This window comes from Pocillopora damicornis, chromosome 9 (genome assembly GCF_964200805.1).
Source record: "Pocillopora damicornis chromosome 9, jaPocDami1.2, whole genome shotgun sequence".
In the NCBI taxonomy this organism is placed as follows: Eukaryota; Metazoa; Cnidaria; class Anthozoa; order Scleractinia; family Pocilloporidae; genus Pocillopora; species Pocillopora damicornis.
In genome coordinates this window covers 9,716,154-9,734,916 of record NC_142678.1, presented here as the reverse complement: position 1 = coordinate 9,734,916, position 18,763 = coordinate 9,716,154, and the positions used below count along the sequence as shown (strand labels likewise).

The following is an 18,763-nucleotide window of genomic DNA, read 5'->3' as shown; positions in this document are numbered from 1 at the left end:
GCGAATTGTTCTTCATTCAGTCCTATTACCATTATCAACTAAAAGGCTAGTGGAGAAAGAAACTATTTTTTTATAAACTAATTTATATTACAACTTTCCCTTTTACCATGAAAAGATACATTTGTTCCAGTAGTTACTAATTTCATTAACACTCGAGGATTATAACAAACTTATGCTACATATCGTAACATTATCTTAACAAGTGCATGAAGGACAAAAACGCTTCATACCCAAGAAACACAGTAGCCTAGATGCCAGGAGTAAGGCAGGCAGCCCTGTCAAGCTATGCAGTTTTAAAACATAACACCATTGTGGCTGAAAGACAGTTTTTATGGGCAACATTTTGGAAATTCTTGATACTGAAGAAACAGAAACCAACAATATTGCCTAACTATTTGCGGTACACCACAACCAACTTTTTGTGATAAAAGGAAAGATCAGTGAAGTAGGTGGTACTAAAGAGGTAAACACAGCCAATGATGTGAAGGAGAAAACTGACCACTATATTACTGATCCCACTGGAACAGTAAAAGTGACACTAAGGGAGAATTTCATTATCAGTGTTCAGGATGGCAAACATACATTTTCTCTAATTTCAGAGTTCAAGAAGAGTGTAAGTCAGAGAGATTGATGTTGAGTACACCCCTTGATGACTGCAACATGTCAGAATCATCAGAATTTACCCCACCTATGGCTGAACCCTTTCAACTTCTAGATTGTTTCACAACCCCTAAGGCAAAGGTACACTGTAAATATTATTGGTATCACTCAGTTTGGAAAATACCTCTCCTGTTTCCAGTGTAGCTAGAAAATAGCTGATGGATGGTTTGCTTTCAATATCTTGAAGTGTCATTATTGCAGCCTTACCCAGAAAAGGAAAAATGCAAAGAAAAGTGCTGCGTCCAAGCTTAAGAGTCACATGATGATAGTCAGTTTTATTACAATTTTCCATTAGGAAATTCTGGATATATTGAATATCCCATTTTTTGAAATATCTTCAGATGAGGCAGTTGTCATAGAAATTGTTGAATTTTCCATAATTAAAAAAGTCAGTTTTGAAAACAAACTAAAATAGTAAAAATTACAGAGGTGCCTTTCCATGTTAAGACATGTGATGACCTCACTAGACTTTGAGCAATGTTGGATGAGGGTTGCTCAAGATCGAGGACAAAGTTAAGCAAAACAATGATGTTATGTTTACTTTCTATTATAGTCTACTGTTTAAGGGCCACAATTCTTGTGTCAGTTGTTGTATTGTTATGTCACTTATAATAAGATAATTTGTTTTTATCAACTGAGTTAATGATGTAAATTGGCCACTGTAAAGAGTTTCTAAAGCAGACATTTTAAGCACTCACCCTTTGCAATTAATAAACAGTTCACCTCGAGAGTGAAAAATGTTTGTAATTCTGTTCCTGTTTCCAGGAGACACTTTTATGCACTGCTGAAATTAGATTGTACTCAATTTTAATCAGCACATTCGCTCTACAACCGAAAACCCTCAAAAAAACTTGTAGCTGAATGCAACTTATACACTTCTTGTTCATTTTGAAAATGAAAAAAAAATAGAGACTGCACTTACAACATTGTTGTAACATCTTGCTTCAGATATGGAATAACGTTTTACTTGTTTTACGATCAAGCGTCTGTCATTTACATAAATGTGAGTAGGTGAGACATCATCTCGCGCTGGACACATGTACGCATTGTGGACCTATTTTCTCCTTGTGCCATCTCGTTACTGCGGCTTAGTAGGTCGTGCGGTGCCTCTGAAGTCAGCTTGCAGGCTATCGTTGACGAAAGTGGAAGAGTAAGTGGCTGCCATTTTGGACTCTCAAAATAGAAGATCGGGAAAAAATAAATTTCGGGAGACGTTTGATAGCGAGAAGCTTTCGCTTGTCTTAACGTGGGAAAGGGTTCCACTGGACTTAGAGATGTAGCTGTTTTCTCGCTCCTTTACATCTAAATCCAGTAGGGGGTCTGTATTCATCTTGATGCGTTTTTTTGGCGTTAAGTTGAAAAAAAAAAGTTAAACAACTTCTTTAAACTTTTTATAATAAAACTCCATCGATATTTTGAGTTCTGTAAATTTTTCTTTTCCAAGCCGGGACAGCCTTTGGTTAACCGGTCAAGTCGCCCGAAGTGAAACATGTTTGAGTAACACCAGAAGCGTTGTTCGTTTCTAACAACGAAGTGAAGCGTTGTCTGTTTGGTATCATGCAGTAGATCTTTAAATGACTTAAGCAGAAATCCATGAGTGGGTGTTATGGTCTGCCACTTAATTTCTGGAAAATTGAAGTCGCCAACTAAATAACTGTTATAAAATTTTTTTAGTTCAATTTATTTACACATTATTGCATTCTTGAAATGTAGCATCTGTTTGTCTTTAACAAACTCCAACTAAAATACTTTCTTTGATTCTCTGGCATATTTTTTTCAGTCAATTCTCGTCGAACTACAGAAAGAACCCAATTTAGTATGTCTCTAAGGTGGATAAAGTACTCTTCTAAATAAGTACCCTTCAACACTAGAATCCAATCAGATTCAGTTCAGTAGGTGAAACAACGGGAAACTGACTTTCTAAAAGCAAGATCTGTTGATCAAGGACTTTGTTCCTCGTACTACTAGCTCTTTTAGGGGCAATGCAGAAAGTTTGCCGACTTATCCTCGCTATAGGTCTCGATCTATGCAGAAAGCTCAGAGCCAGTTCAGTCTGCAAGCGGTTTTCTGCTGAACGTTCAAAAAAGTCAGGCAGTTGAGGTAGAGCACAGTCAGAGCAGATCCATTATTCCATAAAAGATGCCTTCTTCGGGAAGAGACTCGCACCCGATTTCAATGCGATAGGCTGATGCCAATGAAGCAGTTCACATACTTATAAGCCAGTTTCCGCCGGACTACCTTAAGCCTTTTGTTTAGTAATACGTTTAGTAGCCTTGGTCACACAGAACCTTTCCCGTAAAGTTCAGCAAGATCTGATGGTCACTTTCGAGGCTTTTCTTTTTCTATTTTGTGTGTTTTAATAGTTCCGTTTTTACTCTATAGTGTTTTTCTATACTTTTTGACGAATGCTATTTCCATAGCAACGATGGTTAAAGCTCGGAATGCCTTCCTTTTTGAAGGGAGAGCGACAGTTCATATCGCACATTTTCCACAAGGGAAGGTCTTGTTCTTCACTTTTTCCCCTCGATCCCTTTGAGTTTCATAACCATCGTATGGAACCAAGTTACCTATTTCCCGGCCCCGAAATAATTTGGGTCGACCAGCTTTATGATTAATTTCATGTCATTGTTTCGTCAACAAATTTCGGGTTATGAAATAAGATTTTTATCTGATATTAAAGCTGAAACTTTCTATTCATTTGTTCCTTGTTGTCTTTGTTTCACCAAAAAGTGCCATGCTCAGGGAATGCAATTTTGTGAAATAAATCTAGCGACTAGCGTTGAGAGATTTTCATTAATTAGTTTCATTCGCTTCCTTCTTGCTGTGACTTTTCACCCTTACCCTCCCCACCCTCAAACAACGAACCCAGCGGCTAAAGTTTTGATTGGCGGAATTAAATGACGTGCCTGTTTTCCACCAATCGATTTCCCGGCGAGAATGAGAAGATTTCTAGAGTCTTGTATTATGGAGAAGTAATGGCGTTTTCCGCCCAGACAGACCATGGGCAAAATGAACATAAAGACGCAGTTTTGTGCGAAATTGGCAAAGAAACATCGAAAGATAACACGAAGGTTTGTGTTAGCATCGTAGTTTTCATGACTGTCCCATTGATGCAGCTGGAAGCTGTTTTTTTATGCAAACTACGAGGGAGCCATTGTGCCACTCTCGCTAAGAGCGTTAGCATACAGAAAATTTGGCTTTTTTTTCTCTTTTTGTGTTTTTCTTTCTTCATGCCCTTTTTAGAATTGCACAATTTCTTGAGTATTAATTCTAGTTCTCACACCTTTTTCGGAATTGTTACCAGTTTGTCCCGAACCCCGCTGCCAAGCCGTTTGTCCCTTCCAACTTGAATTCAACATTGGGTCGCTCAAACAGGACATGGGCAACTATCGAAGGACAACATTCTAGGGTAAGTACAAGGTATTTATTTTATTAGATATTCGGAGTTGAAATTCGTTTTTGCAAGAAAACACAACTGTTCCTAGTTACATGATTTGAGTAGTGAAGCGTCTACTTTCGGGTCACAATGTAAGCTGAGCCAATGCCGCTCGGCTCCGTTCCGGGTCGGTGTTTGTAAAGAAGCAAGTAGCGGCGCATGAACGATCTAATGCTCCCCGAATTTCACGAGATGAAAGATTTTGAAGATTATGGTTTCTTTATGCTATTGCCCACTTCGACATGATCATCAGCTATATTTTCGAAAATGTAGTCCTTGGAGACAGCAGTCAACTGAGTTCTTACAATTTCGAAACTCGGCAAGCGTTTGCTAACACAAGAATTATTGCGCTCAGATCTGTTCGATAGCAGCCTTCAAGTTTTCTTACCCATCGGTTTGCCGTTTTCTCGTTGTAGGGAAATTCTTTTTCACGTAAATAACGACGTTATTACTCTTTGTGATAAAGTTATTTATTTGACGAAAAAAAAATGTATGGTTTACTTGTTTTTGTGGGCTGTTGGTTCAGTGTGGATTTGCCCTGAGACATATTTTTTTCTCCAATTCGATTCACCCGGCGTAACGATATATTTCAAAAACCGAATTTTTGATATTTATGGAAATAAAAATCATACTCATCTTGAAGTTAGTTCCGACCGGATTTTAGCCATAATTTTACGTAATATACGTTCCGTGTTCTGTTGGTCATTGCTATTCTAATTATAGATTCGGTGAATCTGAAGGCGAGAGATCTATTTGTAAAAATAGTTTCGTCTGAATAATTCCTATTTTGGACTACATCGTCAAAGTTTTAAATCGATGATGGAAAATCCCTATTATTTTCTAATCTTTTTTTGTGGTATCTGGAGTTCAGCTGTTATACCTTCGAAGTCTGTCAATTTACTCAAGTGCATCGAAAGGCTGTCGTATATTTCAACGAATTTCTTCTTCTTTAGAGGCTTATTTCCCTTGGTGGGGGAGTTTTCAGAAGTGATCTTGTCCTTCTTGGATTTGTTCTCTTGGACTTGTTTGAGTCAAATGGCAATCACTTTTGTAGATTTACTTATTAAAAGGCTCCCTCATCATAACAACTTTTATGATATTGCTGGTGCTCATGGTTGATGTGAAGTGTGCCCTTATTGGCTTGGTGTTAGGGCATTATTCTCCAGCTATACCCATAGGCCACAAAACCAATGATAAATAATGGTAATAGGACCAAGTGGAGTCCAATTCAGCCTGTAATCATACAAGGGATTAACAAAATTAGACTAGTGTAAAGGGGAAGTCCAATTTGTCAAGCACAAGTATGATTACAGTCAGAATTGGACAAGAAGAAGGCCTCTTACTTATTAATCATAAACATTACAGTTTCCGAAAAATACTAAATACATTTAGGTCAGATATCTTCGGTTGAGACAGTGTCAAAGGAAACTGAATTTCTCCATTTGGGAAATTCCTAAGCTTTTTTTGGTTAGGATAAGTGGTTGTTGCTATGGTTATTGTGGTTAATTCTGTGATTAGTGGATTTGGCTGAGTAGACTTAGTATGATTGGTTACTTCAACTGCCCAATTACAAGTGTCTGATTACAGTCAACTGTCTAATTACTCTATGCTCACTTATGCTTTACTCTGACCTAGGGCTGATGCTTGAAACATCAGCATTACAACTCTTTCTGTGGCCAATACTTAATTACCTTGCCCGATTACACTTTCCAATTACAATTGTACAGAATGAGTTGTGAAAAACAAAGCAGATAATGCACCAATCACATATGAAGAAATTGTAATGGTTAAGGTTATTCAAGAAATAACTTCTTGTGGAAATTCAAACACATGAAGATGATAAGGGCCATTAAACACTACAAAAGAGAAGATTTTTCAACAACTATACCAACAACTAAAATTTTTAGGAATAACAGGAATAATTGAGTCTGAGTCATTTCAAGTTTCTAGCTGCAAGGTTCCAAAGGCAAATCCCATTTCAAAATTCTATTGATTAAGGAATTCACACTTTTCTCTCATGTCTCCCTACTCAACACAAGTTAACATACCCCTTTGCGGTTTTTTTTGTTTGTTTGTTTTTTTTGTGGGTTAATGTAATGGGCTAGGTGCAAAAGCATTCAAAGTTTGTAGTCAGATAAATCACCAAGTAAAAGCATCAGCAAATCTAACAAACACCTCCAACTGAACAACACAGGAAGGTCGTAATTTCTTTGATTCTGAACCAGTTGTCAAGGATTTCATATGACAGTTTGTGTTGGATATCAATAAATTCTCTAGCTATATGATTGATACAAGCAGGTTTAAATCAAGTTAAGAGTGGTAGTGCTATTTGGCTTTGTGTTGTGCCAGGATCAGGAAATTATCAATCAGGAAGAATTTTAGTGGTAGTGTTTCTTTTCCTATCTGTGATCTGGTTGATAAGGATGAAAATTCTAGCCCCTCAAACAGACCACTACCTTTTAAAGGGGTAAGTTTCTAAAGAAACTGTGGTGTTGCGTTGGTGAGAGAGTATAGCAGGTAATTTAGTGTTAACAACTGAGTTGAAAATGTAAATTAGCCATCGTAAAGGGTAAAAAACTGACGTTTTGAGCATTAGCCCTTTGTCTATCGCTCTGACGAAGGGCTAACACTCCTTTACGGTGGCTAATTTACGTTTTGTACGTAGATACAGTACAAGTAGGATTTCACAATTACCATAATTGATTTAAACTAAGGTTGAGAAATCCAATTGTTTTTGCCTCCTATAGGTTTTTAATCTTGGTGGAAATATTACCAGTTTGAAGGCTGCAAGGCATAATGTGATTGTCCCACAGCCCTACATGAATGGTCCACATAGTATAGATCATGCTAACAGCTGTGGAATCCCTCCAGAAGAACCCAGGACACCTACAACCCCTCAATCTAACAACCACATAGCTTTTCACCTTGTTTCTAAAGTTCTTGAGGATGAAAGCATTTTTAATTTTTCAAGCATTGAGGAAGCAAATCCAGGTGTAGAGCCATTCTCACCTCTTTCTCTGATACATCCTGATAGGTATGGTAATCCTTAGAAGTTTTTGTGCGTGATAGTATCCTTAAGTGTGCGTGACCTACATGGATCACAAGTGACTAAATACGGGGTTGCAGAGGAAGCTTTCAACAACAAATCACATGCCTGTTTTTTTCTCAATTCCTTTTTCACATGCACTTTGTAAGTCTTCTCCATGAACATTTTTTTGGTTGCATGGAATGAAAGCAGGCAATCCCCATCTTGCCTGCTTGGGTAGCCAGTTACCATAATTTCCGGTCGTTTACCCGCGGGTAATCTGTTGATTTTGCATTAAACGTGTGCCACTTCAGGTAATAGGGAGGTGTGGGTTATGTGACAATTTTAAAATCTAGTGGTAGTTGAATTTAAAAAAATTATCACCACCATGTGTTTCCACCTCTTAAATGAATTTTATTGTATTAAGAGTGCCGCAAAGCGGCACAAAAACATGATGCTGACTCGAGTTTATTTCATGCATAATTAGTTGCGCGATGAACAAATTGTTATCAGCATGCGTGAAAACAAAACCTTGATGGTGACAAAAATAATCCAAAGATATTTGGCGCATCAGTAACAAATTTCCATTTAACACTAGCTTGAGCTAAAGAGAATTCACCTGTTTTAAGGGACTTGTTAGGCCCAATAGAACCGGATATATTCTTTTTTTTTTCAGAAATTGCCAACAGTACGTTATAATTCAAGTTTTAATACTCACCCAGTTTTTTTTCAACAAATCAACATGATGCTGAACGATCACTCGCACAAAATGTGGCCACAAATTCGCATTCTGTCAAGTATGAAATGTTGAGATTTGGGCATGGGCCACTAGTGTTTTTACTGTATAATCTTATCAATAAAGTACATGCCAATATTGACACAGAATTGTGCACACATCTGAATTTCTTTGACCTTTAAACTCGACAAAGACACTTTCAAGTTTTCGAAAGTTGGATCAGACAACTTTTAAAAGACCGAAATGTATCACCTTAATGTCACGTTTTCACCACCAAAAAGTTGAATAACATAATGTGCGGGTTATCCACCAGTGCAGGCAATCTGTTGACTTTTTTTTTCGCTGTATGCAATAATTGGCTGGTGCGGGTAATCGGCCATGCAGGTAAACGACTGGAAATTACAGTATATCTGTTACAGATTCCCAGGATTCCGTTATCTCAAAATCACACAATATGGGTATGGCTATGGGTTTGAGTATTCCACCTCAAGTTTTGTTTGTTGTCTGTTTCAGTTTTGATGGCACATCTCATTCATGGCCCCTTTCAGCTGTACCCAATGGTACCATTCCAGTTCCTGCATCAACATCTAATCACAGTAATGCAGCAGCTAGAAACTTTGGTTCTTTTCCTGGTCAAACTATCTGGTCATCAGAAGTGATTGCCCATAGCACCCCACCTTTGTCTCCAGTTGATTTGTCCCCACCCTCAAGTTTAACAAATTCTTCACTGGGAACTACCCCTCCATTTCCCTCAACCCCATTAATTCCTGCAAGTTCTCTGACCAATTCATCAGGCAGTACATCACCTACTGTGAATGGTTATAATGATGAACTCTCTCCCTTCCCATCCCCAACTGGGCAGCAGTTTGGTTCACAAGACACCTTGCCAACTATGTTCATGCCAATTAAAGATGCATCTACAGGAGGCAAGGGATGGAACTCTTCAGAATCTGGTTACTATTCAAGTAATGGCTCCAGTCGTCGTTCTCAACCATCCCCAAGCTCAGCCCCTGGACTAGCACAATTTGTTTCTTCTCCTAAGACACGCCCACAGTCTCTAAATTTAACTAATGGCCACCATTACTGTAGTTCACCCAGTATGTCCCCTTCTTCACCGCCAGGACCAGTTCATAGCCATTCAGCTCCAAAGCATTTTAGTTCAAGTTATGATGTGAATGGAGGGTCATGGCTCAAACATACACCAGGCAGAGAGCATATTCCTCCAAGCTCTTTGCCAAGGGATGCAAATGGACATTCTGGAGGTCATGTGATTTTACATCGTACTAAGAGTCCACTGACAAGTGAGCTGCACTATAGACTTGAAGAGTGTTATGAACAATTGCGGTGTCTAGAGAAAGAGCGAAAAAAGGTACTTGTTTGTGTGAGCTTTCACCTAATGGTTCTCCTTTTGGGTATTTTGTGACATGTTAAACGCTGTATTCAGTGTAATTTTTTTAAATGTAAAGTCATGTTTATCACTTCAGTCTGTCACACATCTTTATTTTAGATTATAGTTAGGCATTGCAAGATTTGTGCATGTAAGATAATTATTCATTTTGTTTTAACTGTAACTGAAATGTTCTTTTTGTCTGTGTAGGCTGAGGCTGAAATCTCACACCTATGGTCAGGGCGAAGACTCTCATCTGGAAATGCAACAAATGTTAGACCTCCCCCTAATCCATCTAGAGTGGACAAGCTAATTGTGGATCATTTGCGAGAACATGCAAAGGTATTTGTACATATTTCAGCAGTCGTTTGTTAAAGGGAAAGTGACTGCTGTGTAATTGATTTCCCTAAAAGAACATTGTTCAGATTTACCAGTGTCCAAAAGAGGAGTCCTGAATCTTTTTCTTTATTCCTGTGCTATCAGTCAAGGAACTTCACCCTATTAGAGAGGGCTAGTACCAGGTTGGTGGCATGAAAACCCCTTATGATGGGAACTTTTCACCTTTAAACCTTTGTTTGAAGACATCAGCAATAAAAAATTACATTGAATGGGTGGAAGGCATCTCAAAATTTGGAAAGTATCCCTTCAAGTGTTAAAATAAAGTTTCAGAAGTGTTCTTGCAGCCTATAAGATTAAGGCAAATTTGAGGAATTAGTAATTATGAGTCTCACTTCAGCTTATAACAAACAATTTCTCAAGATAATGACTCTGGTGAGTCAGCTTGCTGAAACAGTCTTTTTTTAAGACTACTCTCAACACAATGATCAGAGTAGATGATCAACTAGTACCAAAGTGGAGATATTATCTCTGTAGACAGTCAAAGTAGGAGATTGAAAGATGACTCCTGTCCATTTTGGTTTATTTTAGTTGACATCATTTGTAGCATGATAATTGTAAAGGGTGTTTTTGCTCTGTTTCTTTCTGTGAATCTCCTTTAGCATGTGACAAGCTTCCCATTACTCCTGTTGGGAACATGTTTACTTCAACCATGTGCTATCTGGTCCGAAGACCAGGAGACTATGTTTTGTTACAACTCACTGAATTTTGCAAATATATTTACAGTACCAATTAACAAAAAAGAAAAAACTTCGCTTTTGGTAAAATATAGCTTTAATCTAAACTAAAATCACTGTATCACCAACACTTTCTAGTTGTGATACATTTGCTTTCTTACCTGTTTGGTTCATGTATGTTTTTGCAATTTTTAAGGTTGAAAGGTTGGGTGGTGTGATATCACTACTAAGTTAATTATTTAAAATGGCAGCATTTTGGTCACTTGGAAGTGGATGTTCATTAGGATTGGAGCAACTTTTTCTTCCACATTCAAAACATGTGGCTGCATACTGAAAAGGTCTCTTGCACAATATGGTGCACAGAAGTATGTTATTAACCATGGCTTACCTTGCAATAGGAGACCATTCGCAACACATAAAAGTCTTAAGATCATACAAATTAATTGACCAATGTCCTCTTAAGTTTACTGATTAAACCTATTTTATCAAGAGTTCACTGCTTAACTGGCTTCTTTAATGCCGTTTGGTGAATATAGCTTGACCCCCTTGACACCCTCTTATATCCTTTCAGCAAGAGGGAAATCCCTCCTTTATAATTACTAAAGCAGATGCTAATTATTTCATTACATACATATTTGTGTACACATGTATATATTTGGGTTATTAAGCAAGAATGATGCCCGTTAGTAAAGAAATATTCTATGCTGTTTAATTGTATTTCTGTAATGTGTGAATTGTTATGTAAATGCTGTTTAGGTTGAAGCCTTAGTTGGACGAATTGAACGCATTCGTCACTCTCCTCTCCATGTCAGCATTAGTGAGGGAGTTGATCTGTGGCACAATAAAATTCGTGAATTGCAGAATCGTAGGAGGGAGGAACTTAGTAGCAGTAATTGCTCAAGAAGTAGGCTGAATGGTTCTCTACGGAATCAAGATATTACAGGTATTGTCAGTTTAATTCCTTCAAGAAAGACTTCAAAACTCTGAAGTTAAACAAGAAAGGGACTGTTAGCCAGGAAGACCCACTGATGAAATTTTTAATGGGAATCTAGTAAATTCTTTATCTAGTATGGAAGTAGACAATATCACTGAGCAGATTGGAGACTGAAGTGTTCCGAACAAGCCACTTAATTAAAAAAAAGCCATTAAAAATTAAAAGCAAAAACACAAACATTGGACTCTGAATAAATAGTATCAGTGAAATCTCTCTAGGAACAGGTTACCGCAAATTTTCCCCAAAAAATGCAATCTTGAAAACTTCAGGGTAGGCAATTGGTAACAACGTCAAGGCTAGTACAACTACAGAATAACTACTTGCAAATAGCCTTTAACTGTGAACAAATAGGATTGGTACTAATGGTATTCCCATCCATTTTTACATAGCTGTATGGAATGAGCCAGTGTGTTAAATCTGTGTACAGTAATTTACATCAACTATTTGTGGATGGAAGATCAGAATTAGCTTGTTTGAGTTTGTTATCTGTTATCCTAGTGTCTTATGCTTAAAAAAAACCTGACTCGCTCATGTTTCTATGATAAGCCATATACAAGCTTGTATCCAAGTTAGCTTTTTTTACTGCAGTTGTTGACCCACATCATAAATATGTAATGATAAGCATCATGATTTTTCTCATTTATTTCTATTTATTTATGTATTTGTTTGTCTGTTTTAATCCTTCACAGAACTCTCAGCCTTAATATCAGCTGTGAAGACACTGACACAAAACACACGTGCAACCCGTACAATCATTTGGTGTGCTAATCAGCTTGTCATTGGTGATACTGCAGTTAATGACAACACTTCAAATGATGTTGACAACACAGTTGTGATATCCAAGGAAGTCATTGTGGATGTGTCTTGACAGATTGCTCATACATTTAGATGGTTTCATCCCCCAACTATACTTGAAGTGCTTCACATAATTGGAAATTAATTCCAGTGGCATAAATTGGTTCAGTGCTACTGAGTATCATCAACCTTCCAACATTGTGGAGAAAATCTGGTAGATCTAACCTCAACACAAGACCCCTGACCTTTGCATTGAAAAAAGGTGACAAGTTTGCAATCAATTATAAATTGAACTGAATCAAGGTGCATTATGGGAACAGTAATCTGGTAATAGAGAAATTCTGCTTGGCAATGGTGCTTCAGGTTTTTTCCTTTGGGTTTCCAAGCAACATGTACTTAGTTGTAAGAATGACTGAAGCAGGAGTCAAAGGAGGAAAGAATTTTTTATATGGCAAAGCAAGTGAACCTTGCAGTGTAAAGTACTGCCTAACTAATTGGATTTTAAGTGTTTTTCCACATTTATGGTTCAAGAAATGCATTGAAGCTAGCAAGATAAAGGCATCAATTATGTCTATCAATCATTTTGAGAAAGAATTGGTAAAGAACACTGAGGGTGTTGGAATGGTTGATATTGAATACAATTATGAATGTAACTTCCCACACTTAGCTTCAGTGTGTCAGTGTTGCTAGGCAACAGACATTTTATAGCAGAAGATTGTACTTACTCAGGCAACCGATATTTTTCTTCTTTCATGCATTCCATTCATGCACCAGAATGTTCCAACAAATAAGTCACAGTTGTGCAATGGGTTGGGGAAGGTGAAAAGGAGTCTTGGCAGGCCAAGTGTTTCTTACTAGTGAATAAATGAAAGGAAACATGGCAGATACAACATTTTCAATAATTAGTGCAACTTTGTGTTGCTCTAAGCAGAGTTCACTTATTTGTGTCCTAAGAAGACTAATGAAATTTTCTCATTAATCACCACCTTCCCAACCTGGTAACTTTACTCATGTCATCCATCATTAATGAAACAAATCAGGTTAATCATTTCTGATAATTATTCTGCACACTTAGTTTCTGGTGATAAATAATTCATCTCATTGAAGATTGGCAAATAAGTGTAGCTTAACATATTGTTACATCCATGACAAGTGTTCATCAATTTGCAGTCCAGCTCTTGAAGCACTTTCTGACTGTAGATAAGTCTGCAACAAGAATAGCATGTGTAACCACCAACGTGACAGGAGGCAGTGCTTGTATGGAGAAAATTCTAAGCTAGTTCTTATTGCTTTACTGCTGAATACATCCAGACATCTTCCAATGGAAATGTTCCAAAAATAAAAGCGCATTATTTCGTTGAGTTGTTTGTTGTTGTTTAGCTATGTTCAAGTATGTTCAAGTCTTGATGCTGTTTGTTTATTTGTTAGGAGTATAAACCTTCAACTTGAACATTTTCCATCTTTTTGCCTTTTCTTTTTAAAGGCCTGTTACATACTATTTGGCAATCTCCATCACTTGGCCTTCAAATTAGATGAAGCCAATTGGACTCTATCTGGGAAAGCTTCAGAAAAACTTAACCTTACCTTCCCAATTTTCTTTTAGTTGCTAATAATGCACAGGAGTCATCCATGTCTGGTTTATGGCTTTAAGCCTGTAACTATAGAAGTAAACTTGTTTCATAGTCAGTTTGACATTGTACATGACTGAACATGATGATGTGGGTAAAAAATAATTTTAAAAAAACCTGGTAATTTGGTACTATCAACTAGTTGATAATGTAAATTGGCCACTGTTGAGAGTTTGAAAGCTGATGTTCCCAAATGTAAGCTTACGATTGGAATTCAGCTTTGAAACTCTCAACACTGGCCAAATCATGCTAGTAACCCAGTTGATAACACCAATTTATCTAGTTATACTCTGCCCCTAACACAGCACCATAGTTTCTTTAGAAACTCACTCCCTTATTAAAAAAAGACCACTCTTGGTCATTGAAAGAGGTATGTTATTTGCGTAAATCAGATTCATTGGGTTATCTTGCTGGCACCAATTAGATCAGTTAGGGCTTGTTGCTTGCATCAATTAGGCCCTGGATGTTTGAAGGGTGGATAATGCTACCCGCTGAACAAATTTGTATCTGGAGAATAGCATAGTACATTTTGCAATTACTTAACTGATGGAGAGCATTATCTGCACTCTTTACAACTGGGCCCAGATTCATAAAGGTATGTTTGTACTAGTTTTCTACAGGGTTTGTTGCTAACACCATTCACAATGCACCCTTGAGGTGTTTTGCAGTTTTCTTGTCATTGGTGTTGGGTAGTTAATCAAGATTCTAAAGTCTTTTTAGAGAAGCATGCTATCACATACAGGATATAGTTTAATTTGCTGTGCAGTTGCTCACTAAGGTTAAAAAAACTTGGTTTGTCACATTTACCTTCTGCTTAAACCTCTTGTGTGTGGCAATATTTTCTTTGATTTTTTAAGTTCTCCACATGTTCACTTGGCTGTATTGGGTAATCCACCATGAAAAGTAGGTCATTACTTGTCATATGCAGTGGTATGCGAAAGCAATTGAAGTAATATTCTCATTCTACATTAAAAGTAATTTCACTAAATCAGAGTTGAGAACCTAAAACATGCTCTTGGTCTGGGTACATCAAGGATAAATTGGACTTATGACTTTTTTGTACATGTGCCAAACCATTTTGTGTGGTGTTAAATCAACTTAGATTAGAGAAGTTTTTCTCCAAAATGCCCTTTTGAACACACCCCATGATTCCATGAAATTCCACAAATTCCATTACACCAAGTGAAATATTTTGTTTTTCCCACATTATTAGTAGAATCATAGAGCACGTGAAAATTTCAAGTCATTGCCATAAATCTGTCATAAGATATTTTATTCCCAAAATTTGCAAAAATTCACCAAATTAGCCTCTAGTACTACCTTAATTCATACGGTTTCTTAACTGCATAGTTCAAGGATAAATTTTTAAGACACCCAGAACTTCTGAATTGTAGGTTTCAAAATTCAAACACTAAACCTGGTAGTTAAAATGTACTTCACTTATTTCTATTACACATGGTCTGTCCATTTACCATCATTTTATTTACCTTGCATTAAAAGTTACATAGAATTGCAAATGAATCAAACTTAGCTTTGTAACAACTGAAAATAGTGCAACATTCAATTTCAGTGAAACTGATTTATTAGTTGAATATTTTAACCCCTTCTCATAATTGTGTTGGGTAATCAAGTTCCTAGTAAGTGGTAAAGCTGGAATTTGGTGATAAAATTAAAATACTACAATGTAAAATAAAAAATTAAGGAAGTAGCACTGGCCGTCAAAAATATGCAAGTATGCTAACTATCTGCCCTGCCATCATGTTCACATTAGAAGCTCCATCACTCTGGTAAAAAGGGAAATGACAAATTTTCCCCATGAGCTTATGTCAGTAACTGTAATGTTCCTAGTCAATGTTTTTTTTTTCATCAGGTTGAACATTTTGGGTAATAAAATCAAGAATTAGGTGCACTGCAATTGTTTATCATAGAACTAAAAGTATAGTTCCAACTAATAAGTAACTGTAGTTCCCACTTTTGTTGCTTAAATCTCTTATTGTAAACAATATAGATGTAAACTTGTCTTTGAACTGTTAAAAAATAAACCACTGACCATGTCTCCTACAGCTTAGATAGGAGGACATCTGAATCAAAAAACACTACAGTAACAGTAATATCATCTCTCCACATACGTCTATATTGCTCTGGAACCAATAACATCTGAGCTACATAGCCATGGTCATTACCACCCAAGGCATGACGAATGAGATGAGTAGCTGCATTTTGTTCCAGAACTTCATCCCCTGCATCTTTGATGTCAGTGGGAGCTACAGCAATCTCTTTATCTTTCCTATCCTGCTGAAGAAAACTGGCAACCAAGCCAACAGCTTGCTCATCGCTAAGGACATCCCACAAGCCATCTGTGGCAAGGATAAGGAATTTATCATGGGGTTGTAAACGGTGATGTGTTACAACAGGTCTTGCTGTGAGGTAAGGTGGAGTTATGTACATATTTGGTGGAACAATAGGACCCCCATACACCTGTGTGAGAACATGGGAATGGGTTACTTTATCCCACTTGTATTGAATGTCACCAAATGATCTTAGTGGCTGTAGTTGTCCAAGGAGACGCTTGTTCTTTATGACAAAGGCTTCACCAGGGTGCTCTAACCTAAGTCTCTCTACTTCATCATCATTCTCAGCTGTTTGATCAACAGAGAGTGGAGTAGCCAGCCAAGAGCCATCCCCTTTTGTACTTCCAAGAACAGCTCTACAATCACCTGGAATACAAATTTTAAAAAATGAATCAATCAGTTATTTTAAAATACAGTGACAGTTTCTCATCCCAACAAGATAAAATTGCATAGTATATATAAACAATCAACACATATAATTGTTTTTTAGACCAACAAATAATCTCTAGGAATTTTGATAGACTACCTTCAGAGTGTCCCATGGCGTTGACTTTTCAAAGAGGATATGTAGCCAGGGAGCAGTCATTATTTACATAGAGTGGGGGAGGGAAAAGTATATTAGAAATATAAAAATTTCTATGAGCTCTCCCCCCTCCAGGCAATGAAAATAGCAAATGACCCCCTTCTTTATTCAATATTTAATTGATGATCCCTTGTCACCTCATATCTCTTCTTATATACCTAGTAATTATCAAAATTCATGTCACAAACAATCATAAGATGATTACTTTGCATAACACCCACCTTGGGCAATGGATCACTCTTAAAGTGTACCTTAAACTGCTGATCCTCCCTAAACTTCTTTATTAAGAGTTTTGTCCCCCTCTTGCCAATCTGAAATAGCCTTGACCACCCTTCCTTTTCTTTCTTCCCTTCCCCCACTTCACATAAACAATGGCCAGTCCCTTTATTTAGTAAAATGACCTTACAACAGATATCCCCATTACCATGTTACTGCTGTAATCCTCCCAGCATTACATAAATATCAGTAAAATGCAATGAAAAGACTGCTTTACTCTACATAGCTGATCATGTGTTACTGTCTACACACATACCTGTGTTTGCCACATAGATGTTTTGTCCCTCAATATAAGATACTAACGCACAAGCCCCTGAAGCTCCAGCAACAAAGGAGTCGTCAAGAACTTTTACTGGTATGGCTTCAGTAGAAATATCGTCATCTAATTGTGTAAAAGCCAAACTAAGGGATTCCTGAGTAGGCATTCGACCTTCAAAAGGCTTCCCTATCAAGCTTTTGATAAAGTACTTTGGTCCTGTTTGAAAAACTTCTTGTTTTTGACTTAAAGTATAACCAAAATTGCTCTGAGATGTGCTTTCCATTGCTGGTAACCTGTCCTGTAAAATTTTAACAAAATCATCCCCTGAGAAACCTTTCGAGAGATTTCTCTCCAAGATGGTCAAATCAGATTTTGCAAGGAAAGATACAGCAAGATAGAGAGGTAAACGATTTTTAACCATTTCTGCACACTGCCAGCCACCGTGCCCATCGAATACACCAAAGGTTGTACCGTTTGTTTTCAATAACAGCCATTCGTTGGCTCGATCTTCACACGGAGAATTGGAAGCGAAACTGTTTGTTTCAAAGTGAGATACTACTCCAATATTCACATTCACGCTTTTTTCATTCTTTCGCAAAATTTCACTGGCCTCTTTAGGACTTATTGGAGGTTTCTCTGAACCTTTAGGGCCCTGTACAAAATTATGGATCCATTTCTGCAAAAGGTCTCGTAATCCAACGGAGCTTGACGCATCTTCTTCTCCGCTGCCAGCACGAACCGTTAGGGAACTGTTGAAACCAAACGTGTACATGGAGCCAAAGAAAGCGGCTGTTGCGCCGAATACTGGCCATTTCCATTTACTCAAGGTTCCAAAAAATTCTGCTCTGTTCATTAGGGTCATGGGACGATATTTAAGATTCTTAGAACAAACTAAACGAGAAAATCAACCACACCATCACGTGTTAGTGGTCGTCCCGTCTGACCGCCATAGTAGTATGTCATGGGTCAGCATTAGATTCCATCCACCAAAACCACCTCGGTCGAGAGGGACTGAGATGGAATATTTAATGACTTGCAAAACATAACCGAAGATTCTCGGAAATCCGCAAGTGATGTAGCCGAACATCCGAAGCTGTAAATCCCATGATTCTTGAGGAACAAACAGAAACAGCATAGCGAGAATTTTAAGTCGCGAACCATTGATGGTAGACATGCAGATAATTTAGGATACGTAAATTCTGTTGATGAGGCGCTTAAACTTATTGCGGAATTTGAAACAGGATTGACGACGAAGTTTTCTTTCTTTAAAGCTGTCAAAAGTTTCGGGAACATATATTTATATATATTTGATATAGCTCTTTAGCATTACAAAGCTTTGCTATCGTTATTGTGCATTCTCACTAGTTTGTCTAGTTCAAGTCCTCTAGCATGGCTTGGATGATACCACAATCGTGGAATCATTCGGGTTAATTTAATGCTTACACCTCCTTCCTCGGACAGAAGTCACAAAATACTGGGGGAAGATGCATGAGATATTTAAGGAGCAAAAATTCGTTTTTTACTGGTGTGCCTTTCCCAATTTTGGGAAGGAAAGTGTTC

The 18,763-nt window shown here is 37.5% G+C and overlaps 2 protein-coding genes across 3 annotated transcripts; one reads left to right on the top strand and one right to left on the bottom strand.

Annotated features, from left to right (window-relative positions):
• The first annotated feature begins 3,596 nt into the window (after positions 1 to 3,596).
• Positions 3,597 to 13,467, top strand: LOC113675942 (uncharacterized). The gene is made up of 7 exons (XM_027192543.2): positions 3,597 to 3,731; positions 3,965 to 4,069; positions 6,844 to 7,130; positions 8,371 to 9,226; positions 9,455 to 9,586; positions 11,074 to 11,260; positions 12,001 to 13,467. Exons 1-7 carry the CDS (start codon positions 3,636 to 3,638, stop codon positions 12,177 to 12,179), a joined length of 1,842 nt encoding a protein of 613 aa, XP_027048344.2. The 5' UTR covers positions 3,597 to 3,635; the 3' UTR covers positions 12,180 to 13,467.
• Positions 13,468 to 14,992: 1,525 nt separating this feature from the next.
• LOC113675943 (pyruvate dehydrogenase [acetyl-transferring]-phosphatase 2, mitochondrial) lies at positions 14,993 to 18,186 on the bottom strand. 2 transcript variants are annotated; one of them, XM_089182256.1, is made up of 3 exons: positions 17,201 to 18,186; positions 16,612 to 16,635; positions 14,993 to 16,451 (listed from the first exon to the last, which is right to left on the bottom strand). In XM_089182256.1, the coding sequence occupies exons 1-3, from the start codon at positions 18,063 to 18,065 to the stop codon at positions 15,793 to 15,795; spliced, it is 1,548 nt and encodes a 515-aa protein (XP_089038382.1). In that variant the 5' UTR covers positions 18,066 to 18,186; the 3' UTR covers positions 14,993 to 15,792. The 2 variants fall into 2 exon arrangements, with proteins under 2 accessions (XP_089038382.1, XP_027048345.2); XM_027192544.2 differs by lacking the exon at positions 16,612 to 16,635.
• Positions 18,187 to 18,763: the final 577 nt, after the last annotated feature.